The 22,856-nt window shown below is 43.6% G+C and overlaps 1 protein-coding gene across 3 annotated transcripts in view; it reads left to right on the forward strand.

The window, feature by feature from the left end:
- Nucleotides 1-22,856, forward strand: part of UBR2 (ubiquitin protein ligase E3 component n-recognin 2) — a 93,287-nt gene that overhangs the window by 11,439 nt on the left and 58,992 nt on the right. For all 3 annotated transcript variants that reach the window (XR_009555838.1, XM_060247400.1, XM_060247392.1), the window contains exons 3-8: nt 5,526-5,604; nt 7,056-7,169; nt 7,760-7,890; nt 13,738-13,876; nt 15,080-15,142; nt 17,375-17,495. Coding sequence is in view for 2 of the 3 variants with exons in the window: in XM_060247400.1 (XP_060103383.1) it covers nt 5,526-5,604; nt 7,056-7,169; nt 7,760-7,890; nt 13,738-13,876; nt 15,080-15,142; nt 17,375-17,495 (647 nt within the window). In the remaining variant the exon portion in view is untranslated. The remainder of the gene's footprint in view (nt 1-5,525; nt 5,605-7,055; nt 7,170-7,759; nt 7,891-13,737; nt 13,877-15,079; nt 15,143-17,374; nt 17,496-22,856) is intronic.

A 22,856-nucleotide genomic window follows, 5' to 3' on the forward strand; every position in this document is an offset into this window, starting at 1 on the left:
TAGAGTTGGAAGGGACCTCCAGGGTCATCTAGACCAACCCCCTGCACAATGCAGGAAACCCACAAATACCTACCCCAAACTCACAGGATCTTCCAGCCTCTGCTTAAAAACCTCCAAGGAAGGAGAGCCCACCACCTCCCAAGGAAGCCTGTTCCACTGAGGAAGCGCTGTAACGGTCAGGAAGTTCTTCCTAATGTTGAGCCGGAATCTCTTTTGATTTAATTTCAACCCATTGGTTCTGGTCCTATCTTCTGGGGCCACAGAAAACAATTCCACACCATCCTCTAGATGACAACCCTTCAAGTACTTGAAGATGGTGATCATATCACCTCTCAGCCGCCTCCTCTCCAGACGAAACAGTCCCAGCTCCTTCAACGTTTCCTCATAGGACTTGGTCTCCAGACCCCTCACCATCTTCATCGCCCTCCTCTGGACCTGCTGCAGCTTGTCTACATCCTTCTCAAAATGTGGTGCCCAAAACTGAGCACAATATTCCAGGTGAGGTCTTACCAGAACAGAGTAAAGCGGTACCATCACATCACGTGATCTGGATACTATACTTCTGTTCATACAGCCCAACGTTGCGTTTGCCTTTTTAGCCACCGCATCACACAGTTGACTCATGTTCAGCGTATGATCCACTAAGACCCCTAGATCCTTTTCGCACATACTACTGCTAAGACAAGTCTCCCCCATCCTATAACTATGCATGGGATTTTTCCTACCGAAATGCAGAACTTTACATTTATCCCTGTTAAAATTCATTTTATTGGTTTTAGCCCAGTTTTCCAGCCTGCCAAGGTCATCCTGTATCCTGTTTCTGTCTTCTACTGTATTTGCAACCCCTCCGAATTTAGTATCATCGGCAGATTTAATAAGCATTCCCTCTATGCGTTCATCCAAATTTAGCAAGCCTTGCAAAGCAAGCTGTTATGCAGAAGGAAGCAGGATATGGGGAGAAAGAAGCAGATGACAGCCAGTTGATTAGGGCAGGGGTCCCCAACCTCCGGGCCATGGACCGGTGCCGGTCCATGACCTGTTAGCAAACGGGCCTTGAATTGCATAATTATTTCATTATATATTGCAATATAGTAATAAGACAATGACATTGGATTTATATCCTCTCCTGCACTTTGAATCTCAGAGTCTCAGAGTGGCTCACAATCTCCTTTACCTTCCTCCCCCACAACAGACACCCTGTGAGGTGAGTAGGGCTGAGACTTTTCCCAGAAGCTGCCCTTTCAAGGACAACTCTGTGAGAGCTATGGCTGACCCAAGGCCATTCCAGCAGCTGCAAGTGGAGGAGTGGGGGTCCAATAGACCTAAACTGGAAAATACAGAGGGGGAAAAAGCAGCAAAACTCAAAAAACAGCTGAGACACAGCTCAGCAGCAACTGCTCTTTCAAGGACAACTCAGGGGAGCTATGGCTAACCCAAGGCCATTCCAGCAATTGCAAGTGGAGGAATGGGAAATCAAACCTGGTTCTCCCAGAAAAGCGTCTGCATACTTAACCATTATACCAAACTAATAGAAATAAGATGCACAATTGTATCATCCTGAAACCATCGTTCCCCCCCACCCAATCCGGTCTGTGGAAAAATTTGTCTTCCACAAAACTGGTCCCTGGTGCCAAAAAGGTTGGTCGCTCTCATGGACGATCTCCGGAGGCACATGGATCGAGGCAGCGCGGCGGTTTTGCTGCTGTTAGACCTATCGGCTGCGTTCGATATGGTCGATCACCAGCTGCTGGCCCGCCGCCTTGCCGACGCAGGGATTCAGGGGTCAGCCTTACAGTGGCTTTCCTCTTTCCTTGAGGGTCGGGGACAAAGGGTGGCAATTGGAGGAGAGCTGTCCCAGAGACACTCACTCAGTTGTGGGGTGCCGCAGGGAGCAGTTCTCTCTCCGATGCTATTCAACATCTTTATGCGCCCCCTTGCCCAGATTGCCCGGAGACATGGACTGGGTTGCCATCAGTTGATGACACAGAGCTCTATCTATTGATGGGTGACAAGACTGGCAATGCCCCGGAAAATCTGGACCGAGCGTTGCAAGCCGTGGCAGACTGGATTAAGTTGAGTGGGCTGAAACTGAATCCAGTGAAGACAGAGGTCCTTTGCCTGGGTCTCGGCGGTTTAGGGAATGGGGTCTCTCTCCCAGTTTTTGACGGGGCGCAACTGGTAGCAGTGCGCACAGTTAACAGCTTGGGAGTTCTACTGGCGCCTCCCTTGACAATGGAGGCCCAGATAGCAGCTACTGCCAAGTCCGCCTTTTTTCACCTTAGACGGGCGAGGCAGCTGGCCCCCTTCCTGGAGCGCGGCGATTTGGCAACAGTGATCCACGCAACGGTCACCTCGAGGTTGGACTACTGTAATGCCCTCTACATGGGGCTGCCCCTGTACCGAACCTGGAAACTGCAGCTAGTGCAAAATGCAGTGTCGTGACTCGAGCCTGGGGTAGGAAACGGCAGCTGCTAGCGTCCCGGCAGTCAGCCAGAACTTTTGCAGCCGGCTGAGGTTTTCAAGTAGCAGCACAGAAGTTATCTCAAACAGTCCAATTAGTCAAAACCATAAATCAGTCCGAGCCGAGGGATAAAGCAGGAAGCGTAAACACAGGAATGCTGAGGGTCTGGTAACCGGAGAGAATAGATACGAACGAAGCCGAAATACCAAAACAAGTCCACAGAGCAGAGTCACAGTCCAGAGTTCCGAAGTCCAAGGTCCAAGCCGGGTCAGAAATACGCGGGTTCTCACAGAAGTCACGAGGGTGCAGAGCGCGGTCACGTTCCAGGAGGATCGTTCGTTGCCAGCACAGTTTGCCAAAAGGCCAGGGTTGCAGATATACTGTGCTGTCTTGTTAACCCATTAGTATGCCGGGCTTAGATCTCTCCTCCCCCTCATGCGTGCTTTGCTTCTCCTGTTTCTTATCTCCTGCCATCTCCTTTCACGGAGCCGGCTAACAGGTGGTGGAGATTCAGGAGGGGATGAGCTGGGGCCCGGCGTGGCCTGATCAATTCCAGGTGGCTCCTGCTGCCGACTTGCCTCCTCAGGACTTTCGTCCAGAGCTGTTAAAAGCGCCTGCTCTGAGCTAGCAGGGCTGGGTCAGGAGCGGGCATGACATGCAGCAGCCGGGCTGCTACTGGGACTGCCTCGGTGGGAACATGTGCAGTCTGGGCTGCAGGAATTGCACTGGGTGCCAATTGTTTACCGGGTTCGTTACAAGGTGCTGGTCATTACCTTTAAAGCTCTATATGGTCGAGGACCTGCCTACCTTAGAGACCGCCTCTCTCCATATGTTCCCCAGAGAGCACTGCGATCAAGCTCAAAAAATCTTCTTGAAATCCCTGGTCCAAAAGAAACTAGATTAAAAGCTACCAGAGAACAGGCGTTCTCTACAAAGCCACCCCCCCCCCCAATGGTGGAATCAATTGCCGGAAGAGGTGCAGGCCCTACGGGATCTTAACCAGTTCCGTAGGGCCTGCAAAACTGCCCTCTTCCAGCTAGCTTTTTAAGACAGAACTCCTGATAAGATCAGTAATACCGAGCCACCTTATACGCCATTCGATTGTATTTTAATGTCATACTGTTTTATTGGTTTTATTGTCTAAATTATTAATTATATTATTTATCTGTATCATGGTTTACCATGTCCTGTTAGCCACCCTGAGCCTGCCTAGGCGGGGAGGGCGGGGTATAAATAAAAAAATATTATTATTATTATTATTATTATTATTATTATTATTATTATTATTATTATTATTATTATTATTATTATTATTATTATTATTATTATTATTATTCTGGTTTAGGGGCCTGATGGGAGCCCTCTGGGGGCCTGATTCGGTCCCCAAACTGCATGTTTGACACCTCTGCTCTAATAGATCTTCCCTCCATGAATCTGTCTAATCCCCTTTTAAAGCTGTCTGTGCCTGTGGCCTTCATTACATCATCTGGAAATGAATTCCACGTTTTAATCATTCATCATATAAGGAAGTATTTACTTTTGTCCACTACTTGCCCTCAAATTGTATTATTTTGGAAAACATCAACCATTATCTTTATTCACTGTCTCTACCCCATGCAGAATGTTATAAACTTCCTCAGTGGTCTCTCTTCTAAATTGAAGTGTGTCATATTTTTTAGCGCTTTCTCACAAGAAAGGCGCTCTGACCCCATAGTAAACTTGTTTGCTCCCTTCTCAACTTTTTCCAGCTTTTTTGAGATACAATTACCAGAACTGTGCTCAGTATTACAAATGAGGGCACACCATAGATCTGTACAGGGACATTATAATATCAGCCATTGACACTGGGGTGACACTTTCATTGAGCTATCTAGTACAGCCCCAAGGTCTTTTTCCTCTCAGTTTCAGGAAGTTCAGGCCCTATTAACTTATACTTTTTTTTTTGTTCCAGTGTGCATCAGATTACATTTCACCAACATCAAAATTCATTTGTCACATTGTTGCCCAGTCACACAATCTGTAGAGATCCTCCTGGAGCTCTTCACAGTCAGCCTTGGTTTTCACCATAATTTTATGTCATCTGCAGACTTGGTCGCTACACTGAGTTCCGGATAATTTGTGAACCCATTAAATAACCTTGGCTCCCAGTTGTGATCCTTATGGGAACCCACTGGTTATTTCCCTACATAGTGAGAACTGTTCATTTATTCCTACTCTTTGCTTCCTGTTTAACCAGTTTTTAATCCATAAGAGGACTTGTGCTCTCATCCCAGGACGGCTAAGATTACTCAGGGGTCTTTGGTGAAGTACCTCTTGTTTACTTTCTCAAATAACTCCAAGAAGTTGGATCCAAAAGACAGGTTTTCAGTCAGCTATGCATCTGGAGCTTCCATACTTATCAGCATGTTAACCAAGTTCAGAAAGACTACTTATCCCTTTGATCACAAAAGATATTTTGATTTATTCTAGTGCTGGTGGCTTGAAGAACGTATTTAAAGTTACAGTTGCTTTCTTTCCACCTCTCCCTCCCCTCCATCTATTTGCCTGCCTTCCAGCTCTCAAACATCTGACATTCATGTCTTGCGAGTCTTGAACATCTGACATTTATTCTATGTGGCTCTTATGTTAAGCAAGTTTGGCCACCCCTGTTATAAACATTATTTTCAAGTCAAGTCTTATCTTGAACATACATGAAACTGCATTATACTAAATCAGACCATTGGTCCATCAAAGTCTGTATTGTCTTCTCAAACTGAAAGCATCTCTCCAAAGTCTCAGGTTGAGGTCTTTCATGTCACCTACTATCTGATCGTTTTTAAGTGGAGATTCTGGGGGTTGAAAGTGGGGCCTTCTGTATGCAAAACAGAGGGTCTTCATCTGAACTACAGCCCCTCAACTACTGAATTCCTGTAACCACTGACTTCTCACTCAGTGGTTGTGGAATGGGCTCCAGGAGGTTTGTTGACAACACTCTGTGCGCTGGATTTTTGACCATTGTAAGCTTTGTCTTAAACAGTTGATTGCTGTGTTTATATGCTTATTTTTTCTTCTCTTTCGCCCTTAGAGATTGTGCAGTTGACCCAACCTGTGTGTTATGTATGGAGTGTTTTCTGGGAAGCATTCATAGAGAGCATCGGTACAGGGTTAGTAAAATTAGTAAAATGTGTGTTTGATTTTAGTGACTTCATTCTTTGGCCAAATCAAACAGCAGCAGATTTTACTGCAGCTGTATTCTTTCATCCTTTTCCTTCCAACTCTCTCAGTAGAAAGAGCAATGCAGCGGCAAGCAGGTGATGCTCCCACTTGTCTAGGCAGCCCTGGGAGTTTTCGTACATGGTATTACTTTGAACAAAATTAAATGTTGGAATTTTATGAACTAGGAGTTTTACTTTGCAGCTCATAAACTTAAAGTACACAATAGCTGAACACATCTGCCTGTTAAGACACCATCTGCCTTATTTTCACACTTAACACTATAAAGTCACTTAATACTATAATTTAAATATGAATACTGTCTTCAGATTCATCATCAGGTATTTCTTGTAGATCCTTTATCACTAAACAAGTGGTATGCTAAGAACTGATATCCAATAAATGTTTACTTACTGATATAGTTTAGTGTAACTAGAAGTCAAAGCACCACTTGGTCAGTACTTCCTGTAATCTAACTTAAAATTAGAACTGGTATAGATTAATATGTGACTGACAGCACAATCTTAAGCAGAATTACATGCTTTAAAGTTAATTGAAGTTGATGGACTTAGAAAGGTTTAACTCTGCTTAGGTTTGCATTATAAGACTCATAGGATAAATTGAAGATTTTTTTAATATGCTGTACAAACCATTGTAATGTATCATTTCCTTAGGTTACTCAGACACAGTTGTCTGTCTGACTGATATATTTTGCTCTGGCAGACTGATCTACCATTGCTTTCTGTGGGCAATGCAGCAGAAGCAGAGCTGGAACAGTTTCTGTGCATTTGATATGAAGTAAGATAGAAGGTTGCATCCTGCTTGCCTCCTAAAAGCAAGGATTTTGTTTGTTTGTTTCAGCTCTCAACACTGATAGTCTAAACGCTCCACAATAAACCACCCCCTCTCAAATGTTCCATAAGGCCTATTGATGGCTTGATTTGACACTAGCAGTAAGGCCAGGTTTCAGGGGCTCTTTGTGCTCATGTTATGACTTGAGCTCTAAATTAAAATCTCGTAGTATTTGCTAAACAAGCGTACAGATATTACTTTTGAAGCATGATACACTGTTTGCCTTAGTTAATTTACATACCATATATAAAGAATTGAACAGAACAAAGTTTGAGTCCAGTAGCAACTTTAAGACCAACCAAGTTTAATTCTGAGTATAAGCTTTTGTGTGCATGCGCACTTCTTGAGATACATTGGAACAAGTCTTCCTCAATGACTAGCCACCTGAATCTATAAAGAACTGAAATATAGTATGTACTTGTGAAATACCTTGCAGATGTTTTTTCAAGACTTAAATTGGCCAACAGTCTTTGAGAAATTTTATTAGGACCCTATGTTTGCAGTTGCTCATTTTTTAATTCAACAAGCATTCTTTTAAATAATACTTCAGATGACAACATCTGGTGGAGGAGGTTTTTGTGACTGTGGTGACACTGAAGCTTGGAAAGAAGGTCCTTATTGTCAAAAGCATGAACATAATACTTCGGAGACCACAGAAGAAGAGGTAACAATACACAGTCTTTCAAAATTATAATATAATGCTGCTGAGTGAGAAAAGGGAGCAACGCTGAGACTTTATACTTGAAGTTTGCCGAGTTGTAGGCCTTCCTGTGCCATATAATATCACTTTATACTTTGTGGGCAAAACTTCCTGCTAAAGTGAGCGGAACTATCTCAAGTCTAATTCAGTGGACTGCATTTTATTTTTGGATTTGGCTTACCATTTTGGGAGCTTTAGTGAAGAGACTACTAACGTCATCAACATGCCTAGAGTATTACTTGCAGTTATTCCAATTGTAGTGTTTAATTTTTAATAACATTTTAATGCTGTCTCTCCACAATCTTGACCGAGGTAACTTACAAAATTTTTGAAAATAAAAAATACGAAAAGGTATTAAAATCTAGCATTAAAAAGGCCAACCCAGCCTAAAAACAGACGGTTGACAACTTAAAATAACACTCTCCAGACTAAAAATAGTATTTAAGAAATCAGTCCCTGCAATTAAAAGAATATACTCTTTTTATGTCTCCTTTTCTAGGGAAAAGTTATAAAACATGCTATCTCTGAGTAATTTTTGTTCTGTCTTATTTTAGGATCCTCTTGTTCATTTGTCAGAAGATATGATAGCAAGAGTTTATAATATTTTTGCTATCATGTTTCAATATGCTGTAGATATACTAACATGGGAAAAAGAAAATGAGCTGCCACCAGGTTTAGAGGCTGTGTAAGTAAAATTGTTATGTTTGAGCTTTCAAGACTGGCACAAATGTTCATGTTTAAGGTATTAATTGCATCCTAATTCATGCACGGTGCAATCCAAGGAAAATTTGTTATCCTTCAGTTCCATTTTAATCAACTTGACAAGTACTTAATGTTGTACTACCATAACCAGTTTCTTTTATATTGCCATGGATTTCCTTAAAAGGAATAGAGTTCTAAATTGTTATGTTGGTTTTGTTTTGTTCATTCATTTTGCTGAAAGGGGCAATTCGTGCTATAACTGACTTTTTATATTGAAGGAGTAACTATTTTCTCCTTTTTCATCAAATAAAATTCCTGTTGTAACTTTGTTTAGGAAAGTGGCTAATCTTATATTCTAATAGCCGCCTCTGGCCTCTATCTGCAGATAGCTAAATCTGTGGATCATGACCACAAGGAGGCTAAAGAAAAACCGTCAATCAAAAATACACAGGGGGATTTAAATCCCCCAGAAAGTAAAACAATGTTCTTTATGCAAGTGCAGAGAACGCACTTACCTCTGGCAGTCAAGGGTGATGATATCAGGGAGCTGTACTGGGTCCAGCAGCAGTGGCTGTACAGCCCAGGGCTCAGCACTGAGTCTGATGGTAGTGACCAAACAGCCTGGGAGTTGCAGTGTGCCCAGTGGAAGCACATCCCAGGGCTTTATGCTGGGCCAGTGGTGGCCATGCAGCTCAGAAGTTAAGCCTAGGCATTCCGCCAACAGCACAGCCTGGGAGCTGCGCTGGGAATGCCAGTAATTGCTGTGGGCCCAGGAACTTTGCCAGGCCTGGTGGTAGCTGTTGGAAAGCCTGGAGGTTGTGCCAGGCATGGCAGCAACAGCCCAGAGCCTGGGACTCTGCACTGGGTTTGACAGTGGCACAGGCCAAGAGCTGGGCCTGGTGGTGATGCTGCCAGCCCAGGGCTCTATTCTGGAGCTGCCAGCAGCTGCCAGAGAGCTTGGGTCCCACACTGGGCCCAGTGAGGGAGTAGGAGGGAGAGATGAGATTTCCCTCCACATATAATTTTGAACAGATGTCATGATTGTTAACATTTCTGGATTTTCAAGGGATGGTTTGAATTCAGTACCTTAAATTTGTACAATACACACCATACAATGTTTTTGGCAAAATTACGACATGGTCAACTACAACTACCATCTGGAAATTATTTCTGATGGTCTTAATTATAATGGTATATGTAAAAATATATGTATCTTGATAGGTGTAATTTAACTATATTTAGTTAATAATCTTAAAAATTATGTTTTGCTTTTAATTTTATAAAGTAGCTCACACAGTAATCTAAACCAGGGCCGTCAGACATCTGGCCCACAGGCCAGAACTGGCCCACCCAGAGCTTTAATAAGCTCCTGGGGCTCTTTTCTCCCCCCTCCCCCTCTCCTGTCTTCACCATTTGAAGCTCCAAGGCTGATGAAGTTCCCTTCTCTTTCAGTTCGCTGTCTTTTCTGCCTTGTCTTTGGAAGCTGCAGCACGGACAAAGCTGCAAGGAAAATGTGGAACAGACTGTCCCTCAAAACTGTGGGGAGAACATGGAGTGGATTTTTCATTAAGGTCTCTGTGCCCAGATAGATAGGGCCCAGGGACCTTGATGGAAGATCCATTCCATATTTTTCTTGCAGCTTTGTCTGTGCTGCAATGTGTTTCAGTAGAATGGAGATCACTTTTAGCATTCCTATTTATACAGCTGAAACTCAGGCTTCCTGGAGTTATATCCTTGCAAATAAAGGGTTGATGCTTTGAGCCAGCTTTTCTCTGGTCAATGGATCTGACCTATTGAGAACTCTGACCTGGGAACCTACAGCCAAAGGGGTATATTATAATGGAGAGCCATTGCCAATCTGAGTAGACGAGGGTGGGGGGGGGGAGGAGAGAAGCTTGCCATGCCATTTCATTGTTTTCCCAGGCTCAGAGAATTTTATATTTTTGATTTTTGCTGTGATCCTTGTGCTTTTTCTTGATGTTTTATTTTAAAAATTGCATTGCCAAATCCCACTATTCCCCCACCTTTCTCTTCAAAGCAAAATATTGAAAGAGGTTTAAACATGTCTGTATTTTAAGTTAAAAATAATATCTTTAATGTGTTTGTGTATTTTAAAAAGTTTATATCTGCACTACCTTGCATCACATACACAAACATTGTATGGTGTGTATTGTACAAATTTAAACCACCAAGGAAGACCTTATAGTCTAAATGCATTTGGTGTACATGTATTTTTTGTTACTAAATAGGAATAAGGCTCGTTGTGGACAAAAATACAACAGCCTCTAGAAGGAGGCTTGGGGCGAGTACCCTCCCATCCTTGCTGTCTCCCCACCCACCCAAGTGAAGGCATTTACACTCCCCCCCCTTGGTGTCTTCCCACCCCAACCCCCAACTTTCCACCCCAAACCCCCTCCAACTATCACCCCCCCATCACCTCCTCCTCTAAACTGCCCTCACACCCTCGGCACACTACTCCCCCCCACCCATGACATGCACTCACCCTTGCTGTCTTTCCACCAACCCACCAATCCCTGGCCTTCACTAACCCGCCCCCCCTTGCTGTCTTCCCACCCCACCCCCCCACATTTGAAACAGATGCTGCCCTTGCCCGCACGTGTGTGTATCCCTGTGTCTGTGGTGGCTCAAAGCCCTGAAAGAGGTCCAGAATGGAGATAAGGAAGAATAATTATAGATGCAGGGGGCATGACAACAGTCACACAGATGCTGAAGCTCAACATTCCTTTTGTTTGCAGTGCATTTTTGCCACCTTTTCCTGTCATAATCAGCCTTGTAGTATTTAGCATCAGCGTGAGCTTGTGGTGTGATCTGGGATTTTTTTTTTTGTCTGACTTGGTTGTGTTATGGTATAGTGTATGGTATGTGGCTCAATGTGGCCATTTTCTGCAGGGGAATTGATCTGACTTCAGCATTTCATCTCTTCCCCCGCCTCTACCTAGGGAAAAGTACAGTCTTTTTTCACGGTGTGGACCAAAGCAGGAGGGGAGCGACCTCAGCAGGATATGACGACACAGAGTCCACCCTGCAAAGCATCCATTTTCTCTAGGGGAACTGCTATCTGGAGAGCTATTGTAATTCTGAATGATCTCCAGCCCTCATCTGAAGATTGGCAGCAATGGTTCCCCAGGAAGAAAATGACTGGTTTGGAAGGTGGAGTCTATGGCATTGTACCTCTCTGATGCCCCACCTCTCATCAAATCCCACCCTTTCCACCACTCAGATCTCCAGGAATTTCTCCACCAGGAGTTGGCAACCCTATCTCCTTCCCAGCAGCAGTAGCAAGCAGCCAGGCCTTTGGTAGCCAACCTCCAGGTGGAGCCTGAAGAAGAAGACTGTAGATTTATACCCCACCCTTCTCTCTGAATCAGAGACTCAGAGCAGCTTACAATCTCCTATATCTTCTCTCCCCACAGCCGACACCCTGTGAGGTGGATGGGGCTGAGAAGGCTCTCACAGCAGCTGCCCTTTCAAGGACAACTCCTGCGATAGCTATGGCTGACCCAAGGCCATTCCAGCAGCTGTAAGTGGAGAAGTGAGGAATCAAACTCAGTTCTCCCAGATAAGAGTCCACACACTTAGCCACTACACCAAACTGGCTCTCCTGGGATCACAACTGAACTCCAGTTCAGTTCCCTGGAGAAAATAACTGCTTTGTAGGGTGGACTCTATGGCATTCTATTCTTCTGAACCCTTTACTGAGAGAAGCAACCTTAGTTGCCTAGCAACAGCCTGTGGCTAGCAGGTTCCCCAGTGGCCCAATCCTCATCTGTTCTGGGGCAAGACTGAGGGGAGGAGGGAGAGAAGGAGTAATAGGAAAGAGGCGACAGCCATGGCTTTTGAGGAAACGCTCCTGGCAGAACCAGACCTTGTTGCCTAGTTCATGGAGTCATGGAGTAAAAGGACAGGTCCTCTTGTGGATCAAAAACTGGCTGAGTAATAGGAAGCAGAGGGTGAGTATAAATGGGCAGTCTTCGCAGTGGAGGACAGTAAGCAGTGGGGTGCCGCAGGGCTCGGTACTGGGTCCCATGCTCTTTAACTTGTTCATAAATGATTTAGAGTTGAGAGTGAGCAGTGAAGTGGCCAAGTTTGCGGATGACACAAAATTGTTCAGGGTGGTGAGAACCAGAGAGGATTGTGAGGAACTCCAAAGGGATCTGTTGAGGCTGGGTGAGTGGACGTCAACGTGGCAGATGCGGTTCAGTGTGGCCAAGTGCAAAGTAATGCACCTTGGGGCCAAGAATCCCAGCTACAAATACAAGTTGATGGGGTGTGAACTGGCAGAGACTGACCATGAGAAAGATCTTGGGGTCGTGGTAGATAATTCACTGAAAATGTCAAGACAGTGTGCGTTTGCAATAAAAAAGGCCAACGCCATGCTGGGAATTATTAGGAAGGGAATTGAAAACAAATCAGCCAGTATCATAATGCCCCTGTATAAATCAATGGTGCGGTCTCATTTGGAGTACTGTGTGCAGTTCTGGTCGCCGCACCTCAAAAAGGATATCATAACATTGGAGAAAGTCCAGAAAAGGGCAACTAGAATGATTAAAGGGCTGGAACACTTTCCCTATGAAGAAAGGTTGAAACGCTTAGGGCTCTTTAGCTTGGAGAAACGTCGACTGCGGGGTGACATGATAGAGGTTTACAAGATAATGCATGGGATGGAGAAAGTAGAGAAAGAAATACTTTTCTCCCTTTCTCACAATACAAGAACTCGTGGGCATTCGATGAAATTGCTGAGCAGAAAGGTTAAAACGGATAAAGGGAAGTACTTCTTCACCCTAAGGGTGATTAACTTGTGGAATTCACTGCCACAGGAGGTGGTGGCGGCCACAAGCATAGCCACCTTCAAGAGGAGGTTAGATAAAAATATGCAGCAGAGGTCCATCAGTGGCTATTAGCCACAGTGTGTGTGTGTGTGTGTGTGTGTGTGTGTATATGGCTGCTGTGTGACACAGAATGTTGGACTGGATGGGCCATTGGCCTGATCTAACATGGCTTCTCACATGTTCTTATGTTCTTAGTTGCATTACTGTGGCGGCAGCTGCCTGGCCACTTTGGCGGCCTTTGGAGGCTGTGTGTGTTGGGAGGCCATCCGTGTGGGTTGTTGATAGGGTGGTAGAGGTCTGTTGCTGGTGGTGGCTGTGGCGCCTTTCGTGAGGCCACATTAGAGCGGCAGCCCTTTCTGAGGCCAGTTGACAGAGAGAAGTATCAGAGATGTGTCTGTCTCAACAGTAAGACTGTTTGGGTGGTTTATTCAACATTCCTGAGCCTGCAGTAGGCAGGGGCAGGTGAGTCAGCCAGTGGGAGACCAGAGATGCTGGCTGAGCTGTGATGGGCCAATGGTTTACGGAGTGCATGAAATGCACCCTTCAGCCAATAGGAGACCTAGATTTGGCCACCCTACAGGGCTTTTATTATAGAGAAGATAACTGTACATGGACAGAGGAAAGATTTTTTTAAATGTGTGTGATATCACCATGTGTATAAGTGTAATTTTATTTAAAAGTTTTTTTACACTTGGGTAATGTACCTACTTGATAGCCAGAGCATTATTTTAATATTTACAGTTTAATTAAAAGTTTTGTGAAATAATGTAATATAATTGACCTTGATATTTCAGTATACAAGGTTTTTTGGGGGGTGGGGGGGCGTTCAACGTTCCTTGGTTACATGGTTGGCCACTTTGCTGTTTTGCTTTATAAAGTAACTACTCTTTACTAGAGCCTCTAAGTGAAGTGATGCCAAAGAAGATTCCTTGATTCATCTAAGTTGACACAAATACTAAATCCAAATATTGTCTTTACAGTGAGAAGAGTGATACTTACTACTGCATGCTTTTTAATGATGAAGTTCACACATACGAACAAGTTATTTACACTCTTCAAAAAGCTGTTAATTGTACTCCGAAAGAGGCTGTTGCTTTTGCTACAACTGTGGACCGAGATGTAAGTAATTTCTTGAAACTTTTGTTGAAATGATGGGTAAAATTACTGTGTCTGGTGAGTTTAAAATAGTGTTTTCTGCTGACTGATTAAAGGAATTGAGATGGATGGGCAGTTATTAAAGCAACACTCCCAATATAGTTCAGAGCTTGATTGTTCTTGTTGAAATTGGCCCTCTTTTTCAAGAGCAAGCTCTTTAATACAGTTTGCCCCTCCTTTGAAAAGCATGCTGTGAAAGTTGGGACACATTTCTAATTGGGTGCCTTCCCAGGCTGACATTCTTTGGCAGTACATTGCAAACCATAATCACCACAACAAGTAATTACGTGCATCTCTGGGCAGTGCTCTTTTGAAGCACACCATCCTTCTTAACACTGTACACCCCAAAGTTGTGTTCAGCTCCTCCCTGGCAGTGGACCATAGGAGCAAAGCCTCCAGCATAGGACACTGAGTGTTTTTAAAAGCAACATGATTTTTCTGACGGTTAAAAGTAAATGTTACATAATCACATTGCTACTGCAAAAAGTGGAGAGTGCACCTATACATTAAAATAAAGAGAAAATTTCAAATATGCCCAGGAATCACTTTATTAGGCCTTGTGCACTTCAAATTAAAAGACTTCATCAGAGGCAATTTAACTAGCTTTACAAGGAACTTCATATGCTCATCTGATAAAATAAGGCTGCCAAGTGTTTAACTCTAGCTGGATTGTGAGACTCCACTCTGGCTTGTTAATAAAATACTGTTGCAGTCCAATACCACATTCCCTATACTTTCTACTCCTACGTACATATGACCTGCCATTCTCTTTTCAGTGTTAACCATAGTATTACAGTTGCATTAGTGCTGACTGCAGCCACTTTTAGCTAGATTTGTTTAGAAACAAAATTCATGCTAGCATTAGTGTAGATGTAATGGTACATCATAGTTCATGTGGAGAAGCCAGCAAGTGACCAGGAGACGGGATTTTCATGGGAGGGAGGCTGCAATCTTATTCCCAGTCTGAAACAGAATAGTATTTCTATACCAGTTCTTAGTGTACAGAAATGAGATTTGATAGTTGTTTACTTTAGAGTAGTATAACATAGTTTCATTGAAAAATGGGCAGTATAAATGTTGAAATTATTACTTACTTTTCAGTGTAGTATTAAAATATAGTGTTTAAAATTTGTTATATTTTTAATGGCATTAACGTATATTTAACAGGGACGCAGGTCAGTTCGCTATGGTGACTTTCAGTACTGTGATCAAGCCAAATCAGTGATAGTGGTAAGTAACATAGCTTCATTTTCCTTCACCAAGTGGCATAAATTGTAATTTCAGCATTCTCATGTCTTTCAAAACTAGGAATGTACTTCCTTTTCAAAAACTCTATGTTGAAATGTTAAGGATATATATATATATTTTGTGGTGCATAATCTGTTCCAAAGTCCGATGGTTTATCCATTTTTCTAAATTATGTCCCCTTAATTTCAATTGAGGGAAGAGAACATGTTCTCCACTTTCCAGTTGAAATCTTTAGGATGTAAAAGGTGTAAGCTGTGCTCAGTTTAGGAATAAATCACATTGAAGTAACCAAGGCATATTGCCAAGTACACATGGATGGGATAAGGCTGCCAGGTGTTTAACTCTAGCTGGCTTGTGCCATGAGTCTCTGGGCTGACTTGTTAATAAAGTACTGCTTCAGTCCAACAAATGTAATGCATTTGGAGAAGCAGACTGCGGCACATATATCCTCTGTGTGTGCAGAAGTGTGCCGCTCATATGTATACACCTAGCACTTTCTCAGAGCTACATGGCACAATTTGTCTCTGAACTGGAAATTGATTGTGCTGGGATTTATTTTTGCTTGCAGCTGTTGGTTTTTAACAACTTTTGGTTGGTTTTTACAGCTGTTGGTTTTTAACAGTGATTCCTGTCAGGGAAAGAGGCTTGGACTGAGCTCCTTTTCTCATAAATTGTGTTGACAGTGCTGTCTATCCAAAGAAATATTAATCCATTATTAAAGAAAAATTAGTAGACACATTGATGAACAAAACTGTTGAAGAAGAATCAGCGTAGATTCTGCAAGAGAAGACTTTGTCTCACTAACCTGTTAGAGTTCTTTGAGGGGATAAAGAAACATTTATACAAGAGTATCCCAGTAGATACTGTTTACCTAGACTTCCAGAAGGCTTTTGATAAGGTTCCCAAATAAAGGCTCCTAAATAAGGCTCCTAAATAAACTCATCAGTTATGGGATAAGAGGACAAATCCTCTTGTGGATTAAAAGCTGGTTGATTAAGAGGAAACAGGAGTGAGTATAAATAGGCAGTTTTCACAGTGGAAGGTGGTAAACATTGGGGTGCCACCAGGCTCAGTAGTAGGTCCAGTGCTTTTTAACTTGTTCGTTGGTGATTTGGAGTTGGGAGTAAGCAGTGACGTGGCTAAGTTTGCAGATGACGCTAAGTTGTTCAGGGCAATTATTACCAAGGACTGTGAGGTGCTCCAGAGGGATCTGTCAAGGCTGGGTGAGTAGGCATGAACACAGTAAATGAGATTAAACATGGGCAAGTGCAGCGTAATGCACATTGGAACTAAAAATCATGTATAAATATATGTTGATGGGGTCCAAACTGGCAGTAACTGACCCGGAGAGAGTCCTGGTAGATAATTCACTGAAAATGTTGACTCAATGTGTATCTGCAGTAAAAAAAAGGCAAATTCTGTGGTGGGGATTCTTAGGAAGGAGTTTGAAAACATATCAGCTAGTATCATGGGATAGAGAAAATAGAGAAAGAAGTACTTTTTCCCTTTCGCACAATACAAGAACTCATGGGTACTCAAATTAATGAAAAATAAGCATAGAACAGAGAAAAAGAAATACTACTTCATCCAAAGAGTAATTAACATGTGGAATTCACTGCCACAAGAAATGGTGGTGGCTACAGGCATAGACAGCTTCCGGAGGGGATTGAATAAACATACGGAGCAGAGGTCCCTCAGTATCTATTAACCACAAGGTATAGATGGAACACTCTGTCCGCAGCAGTGATGCTCTGTATTCTTGGTGTTTGCAGGGCAACAGTGGGAGGGCTTCTGGAGTTCTTGCTCTGCTGGTATAACTCCTAATGGCAACTGTTTTTTTGGCCATGGTATGACACATTGTTGAACTGGGTGCGCCATTGGCCTGATCCAACATGGCTTCTCTTATGTTCTTAAGCAGTCACTGATGTGCAGCAGTGTACCGGTAGTCTTTTGGGGCAGTCACATCTTAAGCAGAGCAAAAATAGTGCTAGAAATTGAACTCTGTGTGTAATGGTAGACTAATTTCAGTTGTTCCTGAATTGGTTTTTTTATTAATGTTTTAAACAGAAATCCAGTTTTATACATTGAAAAAGTTGAAAGAATGCAATGGTTACTGTCAATGTTTTTTATATATGTTTTAAATAAACTAACCTGAAAAGTGCTGTCTGGTTTGGTGAAATGTATTAATGTTTTGTCCCTCTTTTTTTTCTTAAGAGAAGTATCACTCGTCAGACTAAGCCACTGAAGGTTCAAGTTATGCATTCATCTGTTGTTGCTCATCAAAGCTTTGGTTTGAAGCTTCTAATTTGGCTGGGCGGTGTTATTGGATATTCAGGTACTGAAGTTTAACACATTTGTGAAGTGGGTCACTTATATGATTGAAGGTTAAAATAGATAACCTTTTGGGGACAGAATGGGAAACCAAGATGCACAACAGCACCTTTGCTTCCACTTATTCAATCAGCCAGTCAAAATTAGGCCAATTAATACTTTCTATTTTAGGTTTCTGCATGTTGGTTTCAGGCCTCAAAGGTACTTGAGTTCCAAATCAGTTGAACTGATGGATGATTTTCATTTAAAGTTGGACAGGCAATAGTTAATTTTGGACAGTTAATTTTTAGATCTATCCATTTAGATCTGTCCTTATGCATTGGTTAGAGCTGGTACTTAAAGATTAGCTCTTTGGTAGTTTAGGTCTTTTGTTTGGTCAAACACAATTTTCACTGGGGGAGTAGAGTCAGCAGTTTGGGACCTGACTTGTGGAGGCCTTGGGATTCTATTTTGTCACATGTCACTTCTATATTTATGTGTGGCGGGTGGATTGTCCAGAGCTTTGGGGTGGGATAATTTCAATATGCAGGTGATCGTTACCTGTAAATTTAAATATCTAAGGCTGCAGATGCATCTGCTCAATTCTAAAGAATTTTAAGAAGCTGTGGTCAGGTGCCTAAGGCAGAACAAGCTGAATCCAGACAAGGAAGAAGTAATGCTAGCCACAAAGCTGTGGCTTTGGAAGAATGGGATCTGCTTGTTTTGGTTGGAGCAGAGATGGTGCTTGGAGAATGGGTTAGGTGCCTGAACATGCACATGGACCGAGCTTTATTGTTTGAAAAGCAGGTTGTTGTGGTAGCAGAGTGCATTTTATTACCTATGTTCTGTTTGCCAACTTGGGGATTTTGTAGATTTGTGCAACTCAGCCATGATGATCCATGCTTTTGTAACCTCATAGTTGGTCTCTTGTATGGGACTGCCCTTAAAGACAACTTGGATACTGCAGTTAGCCCAGAATGCAGCAACCTTGTTATTGTCAAGGTCTGGCTGATGGCAGCACATCTTGCCTATTTTAAAACTACATAGGCTGTCAGTTCATTTCAGAGTTCAGATCAAGGTGTTCAGTATGCCATTTACAGTCCTCTAGTTGCCACCTTCTAGTTGTCTCTCCACTTAAGATTGGTTGCTTGGCATCTTGGCAGCTCTATCTGCTTATGGTTGGCTGCCCAGAGTCTGCCCCTGAAGAACAGGGTGAGGCATTGCAAGCCGTGGCTGGTTGGTTGCGTCAGAGCCGGCTGAAACAATCCATCAAAGACAGAAGTCCTGATCTTCTTCGTGGTCTCTGTGCAGTCCCACACATGGGTTATCCGCCAGGATCAAACCCAACCTCGGAGAATTCAAAGCAATCTTGGAGCGTTAATTTTGGCGCGCACTTCCTCTCGTCCCAGGGAGGAGGCATCCATTGCGCATGCCTAGACGAGAGGGAGGCGCTTCACCCACCCAGTTTCTTCTTTACCACCGCCCGGGATACACCTACCTCGCTGAGCCTCCTCTATTCATCGCGATCTTTATCCTTTTCCTGTGCTATTTCCTCACCGTTTTCCTCACCGTTCGTCTCTTTCTTCAACTCACTGGTATCGTAAAAATATATATATATATATATATATTATTATCCCTCTTTTCTTCTTTGCCCTTTGTCTCTCTCCTTCCCCTCCCCCCCCCTCCCCTGGGCGGATGGAAGGAAAAGACAAAATCACTTTTAAGAAGTGTGTTCGGTGCACCTCAAAAATCCCATTCTTTATGCCTTTTCTGTCTGGGTGAGGCTCATCGTACCGACACTTGCCTGGATTGCAGTCATTTTGGGAAGCAAGCGAGAAATAACCGCACGGCTAGACTCAGAAGTCACTTGTTAGAGTCCTCACTGCGCCCTACTATGTCTTATACTTCGGGATCCCAAACCTTGCCATCTTCCCTGTCTACTCAAAAGGGAGTGGCTCGACCGGCAGCTTCCGTGGCCTCAGTTCCCAGCAAGCTTAAGACCGGGAAGCATTCGAAGAAGTCTTGACGATTCTAGGAAGAGACATCGCACAGAATCAACTTCTAAAGACCCTTCGACTTCAACATCACCAAAAACTGTCTAAGTCAAGCCATAGACCCTCGGATTCGAAGTCTCCAGCAATGACTTCTGCATTGCACCTGACTATCGACACCGCGTCCTCAGTACAGACAGCACCGACTCCATTGGAAGTCTTGGCGCCCATCGATACCGTACCTCTCAAGGTCGTACACATTCATTTTTGGTCCCCTTCAGTTCACGGATCTTTACCAGAAAAGATCCTTGACTCCAAATCTCCAGATTCCATCAGAAGTCAGCACGCTAACATTCTCAGCACACACTCATTCTGGGAGGTCCCAATGCCTACTACCAAACAACAGTGACAACCACATGTCCACTCCTAAGAGAACCCTCGCCACCGAGAGAACCATCCACTCGAGTTCGAGCCGAGAAATCTTGAAGCCATCATAAAGAACACTATTATTATTATAGCCCATCGAAGTCCAGATCACCATCTCCTCACAGGTACTGAAGATATTACAGATCACCATCCTCGGATTCCCATCAGTATCAATACCATGAAGACTCTCGGTATTGTGAGGTATTTTACCATCCCTCACATCGGGATCAAGCATATTGGGATGACCGTCCTCTGTACCGTGAAACTCCTTCACATCGAGAACAGGCATACTGTGAGGACCATCCTCGGTACCGTGGAAGTCCCTATCGTCACCCTAAACACTGCACTATGGTGTCGAAGCCATTATCTCCAACCAGATCGACGTCAGTGTGTTCAGTCTCTCCTAAACAACCGGAACAGCCTCCTCTGCTGACCAAACAAACTGCTACAATTGCTAAGCCTCTTGAGACACCCATTGAAACCCAGGAAGAGTCCGAAGCTGAGCAATCCGACTCATCCTACTCCACAGCCTCAGCTCCTCCTTCACCAGCATCTGACATTATCAAACCTGCTGACCTTTCACCCTCAGAGGGTTCCAAATCCTATCTGAATCTATTATCTAATATGGCAAATTCTCTTAACATCAAGCTGACTACTGATGCACCTAGAGTCTCGGATGTAGTCCACGATTTAGTGCACGCAGACCTGCCAGCGGGCTTCTTTCTTCCGATGCTTCCAGTTCACCTGGAAACCTTGAAAGAGGTTTGGGACAAACCCACTTCAGTGCCACCCCCATCGAAACGAGTTGAATCTCTTTATAAAATTCATGCTCCTGAATCTAAATTTATTTTCAATCATCCGGCCCCAAATTCCATGATAGTGCATTCGTCCTCAAAATCAAAACAAACAAGACACCCAGTCCCACCTGAAAAGGAAGGCAAGAAGTTGGATACTCTAGGAAGAAAGATCTATTCTCTTACCACCGCCACAACAAAAATCCACAATTATATGGCCTATTTTTCGGCATATGCTTTCAACCTGACCTCCCAACTTAACACCTTGGTTCCTTCCTTACCAGATGCGGCACAGAAGCAGGCTTCGCACATCCTTCAGGAACTTACTAGGGTCAGCAAGCAGCAAATTGACACAGTGCGTCATTCTGTGGCATGTTAATCTAGGACTATGGCCTCATCGATTGCCCTATGCTGGCATGCATGGTTTAGGTCCTTGTCACTGCAGCCTGACATCAAATTCAAAATAGAGGACTTACCCTTTGACGGACAGGGCCTCTTTAATGCCACCACGGATGACATTTTGACCACTGTTGACGACAGTAGGAAACGGGCCAAAAGATTGGGAGTTACTCAAATGCATTCCCAGCCTAATCGGCAGAGAACCTGGAAACCATCGTATTACAGACTTTCTCGATCCCCCCAACAAGCCGAATTCTGGAAACGTAAGGCTCCTCTGGCAAAACAACCGTTTCAGCAGAGAGCACGTCCACAAATCTCAAAAAAGTCAATACCGGCCCCAAAGCAGTCTCTTTGATTTCTTCCCTCTACCTCTCAACTAGCCACAATACCATCCAGACGCCACCACCAGACTACGACCATTCTACCCTATGTGGGAATCCATAACATCAGATTCATGGGTCCTGGCAATCATCCACAGGGGTTACATCATAGAGTTCGATTCGACTCCAAAATTCCACAGGTTCATACCTACACCCCCCTCTCCTCCTCTACAGTCAGAAATCACCACCTTGCTGGACAAGGGTGGAACCAGTTCCATCACATGGGATTCTACTCCCGTTATTTTCTGGTCCCAAAGAGACGGGGGGGGGGGGGGCTGCGTCCTATACTGGATCTTCGAAAACTCAACCTTCACATTCACTACAAGAAATTTTGCATGGTTACTCTACAATCTATCCTACCACTGATGCCAGAGCAGGCCTGGATGGCGTTGATAGACCTACAAGATGCCTACTTCCATCTCACCATCAGTCACCATCACAGAAGATTCCTCAGGTTTGCTATCGGAGATCAGCACTATCAATTCCGCTCTCTCCCCTTCGGTCTCTCTACAGCACCAAGAGCCTTCACGAAATGTATGGCTGTGGTGGCAGCAGTACTCCAACAACAACAGGTCTCCATTTACCCTTATATAGATGATTTGCTGGTCGTATCCCAAACAAAGGAACAACTTCAGAAGGACATTTCATCTACCCTGTTCCTCCTATCTGCACTAGGTCTTCAGGTTAATCATGCAAAATCCAACCTGAATCCCACTCAGAACATACAATTTATAGGAGCGCGCCAGTCAACAATATCTCACAAGGCCTATCTTCCAGCCGACAGAGTGCAGCATATCCAATCCTTAGCCAATACAATAATCACACATCGTTCCCAAACAGCCCTCATCTTTCAAAGGATGTTAGGCCTTATGGCGGCCACCACCACCGCCCTCTGTTTTGCAAGACTTCATATGCGCCCTCGTCAACTGTGGTTTGTTCGGACATTCCATCCACACCAGCAACACCAAATGACCTTACTTACAGTTCCATCTCACATTATCCCATCTCTAAGATGGTGGACGGTGGATCGTCATCTCCTGGCAGGAATGCGTGGAATATAAATCCAAAAATTAAATTAAATTAAATCTGTCAAAACCTATTTCTCTTCAGTAGTGACTCCCAGTTTATTCAACAAATGCCCATAGCAGGTGAGAGATGTGCTGTTACTCTTATAGGCCTTTAGAACATGCTGTATGGCCATTTCATTTGATTTTTAATGAGGTGGGTTTTTTATGTGTCTGCATAGAGGGGTTAATTTTGTATATTGTATGTGGTTATGTCCTGGAAGTATACCACTTTGAGCCACAAGGAAAAGGTGAGGTATAAATATTTTATATAACTACAACTTTATTTTTGCACAGAAATTTGATTTCTAAAATAAACTTGTTCTTTTGTC

Source organism: Heteronotia binoei, chromosome 1 (genome assembly GCF_032191835.1).
Source record: "Heteronotia binoei isolate CCM8104 ecotype False Entrance Well chromosome 1, APGP_CSIRO_Hbin_v1, whole genome shotgun sequence".
NCBI lineage: Eukaryota > Metazoa > Chordata > Lepidosauria > Squamata > Gekkonidae > Heteronotia > Heteronotia binoei.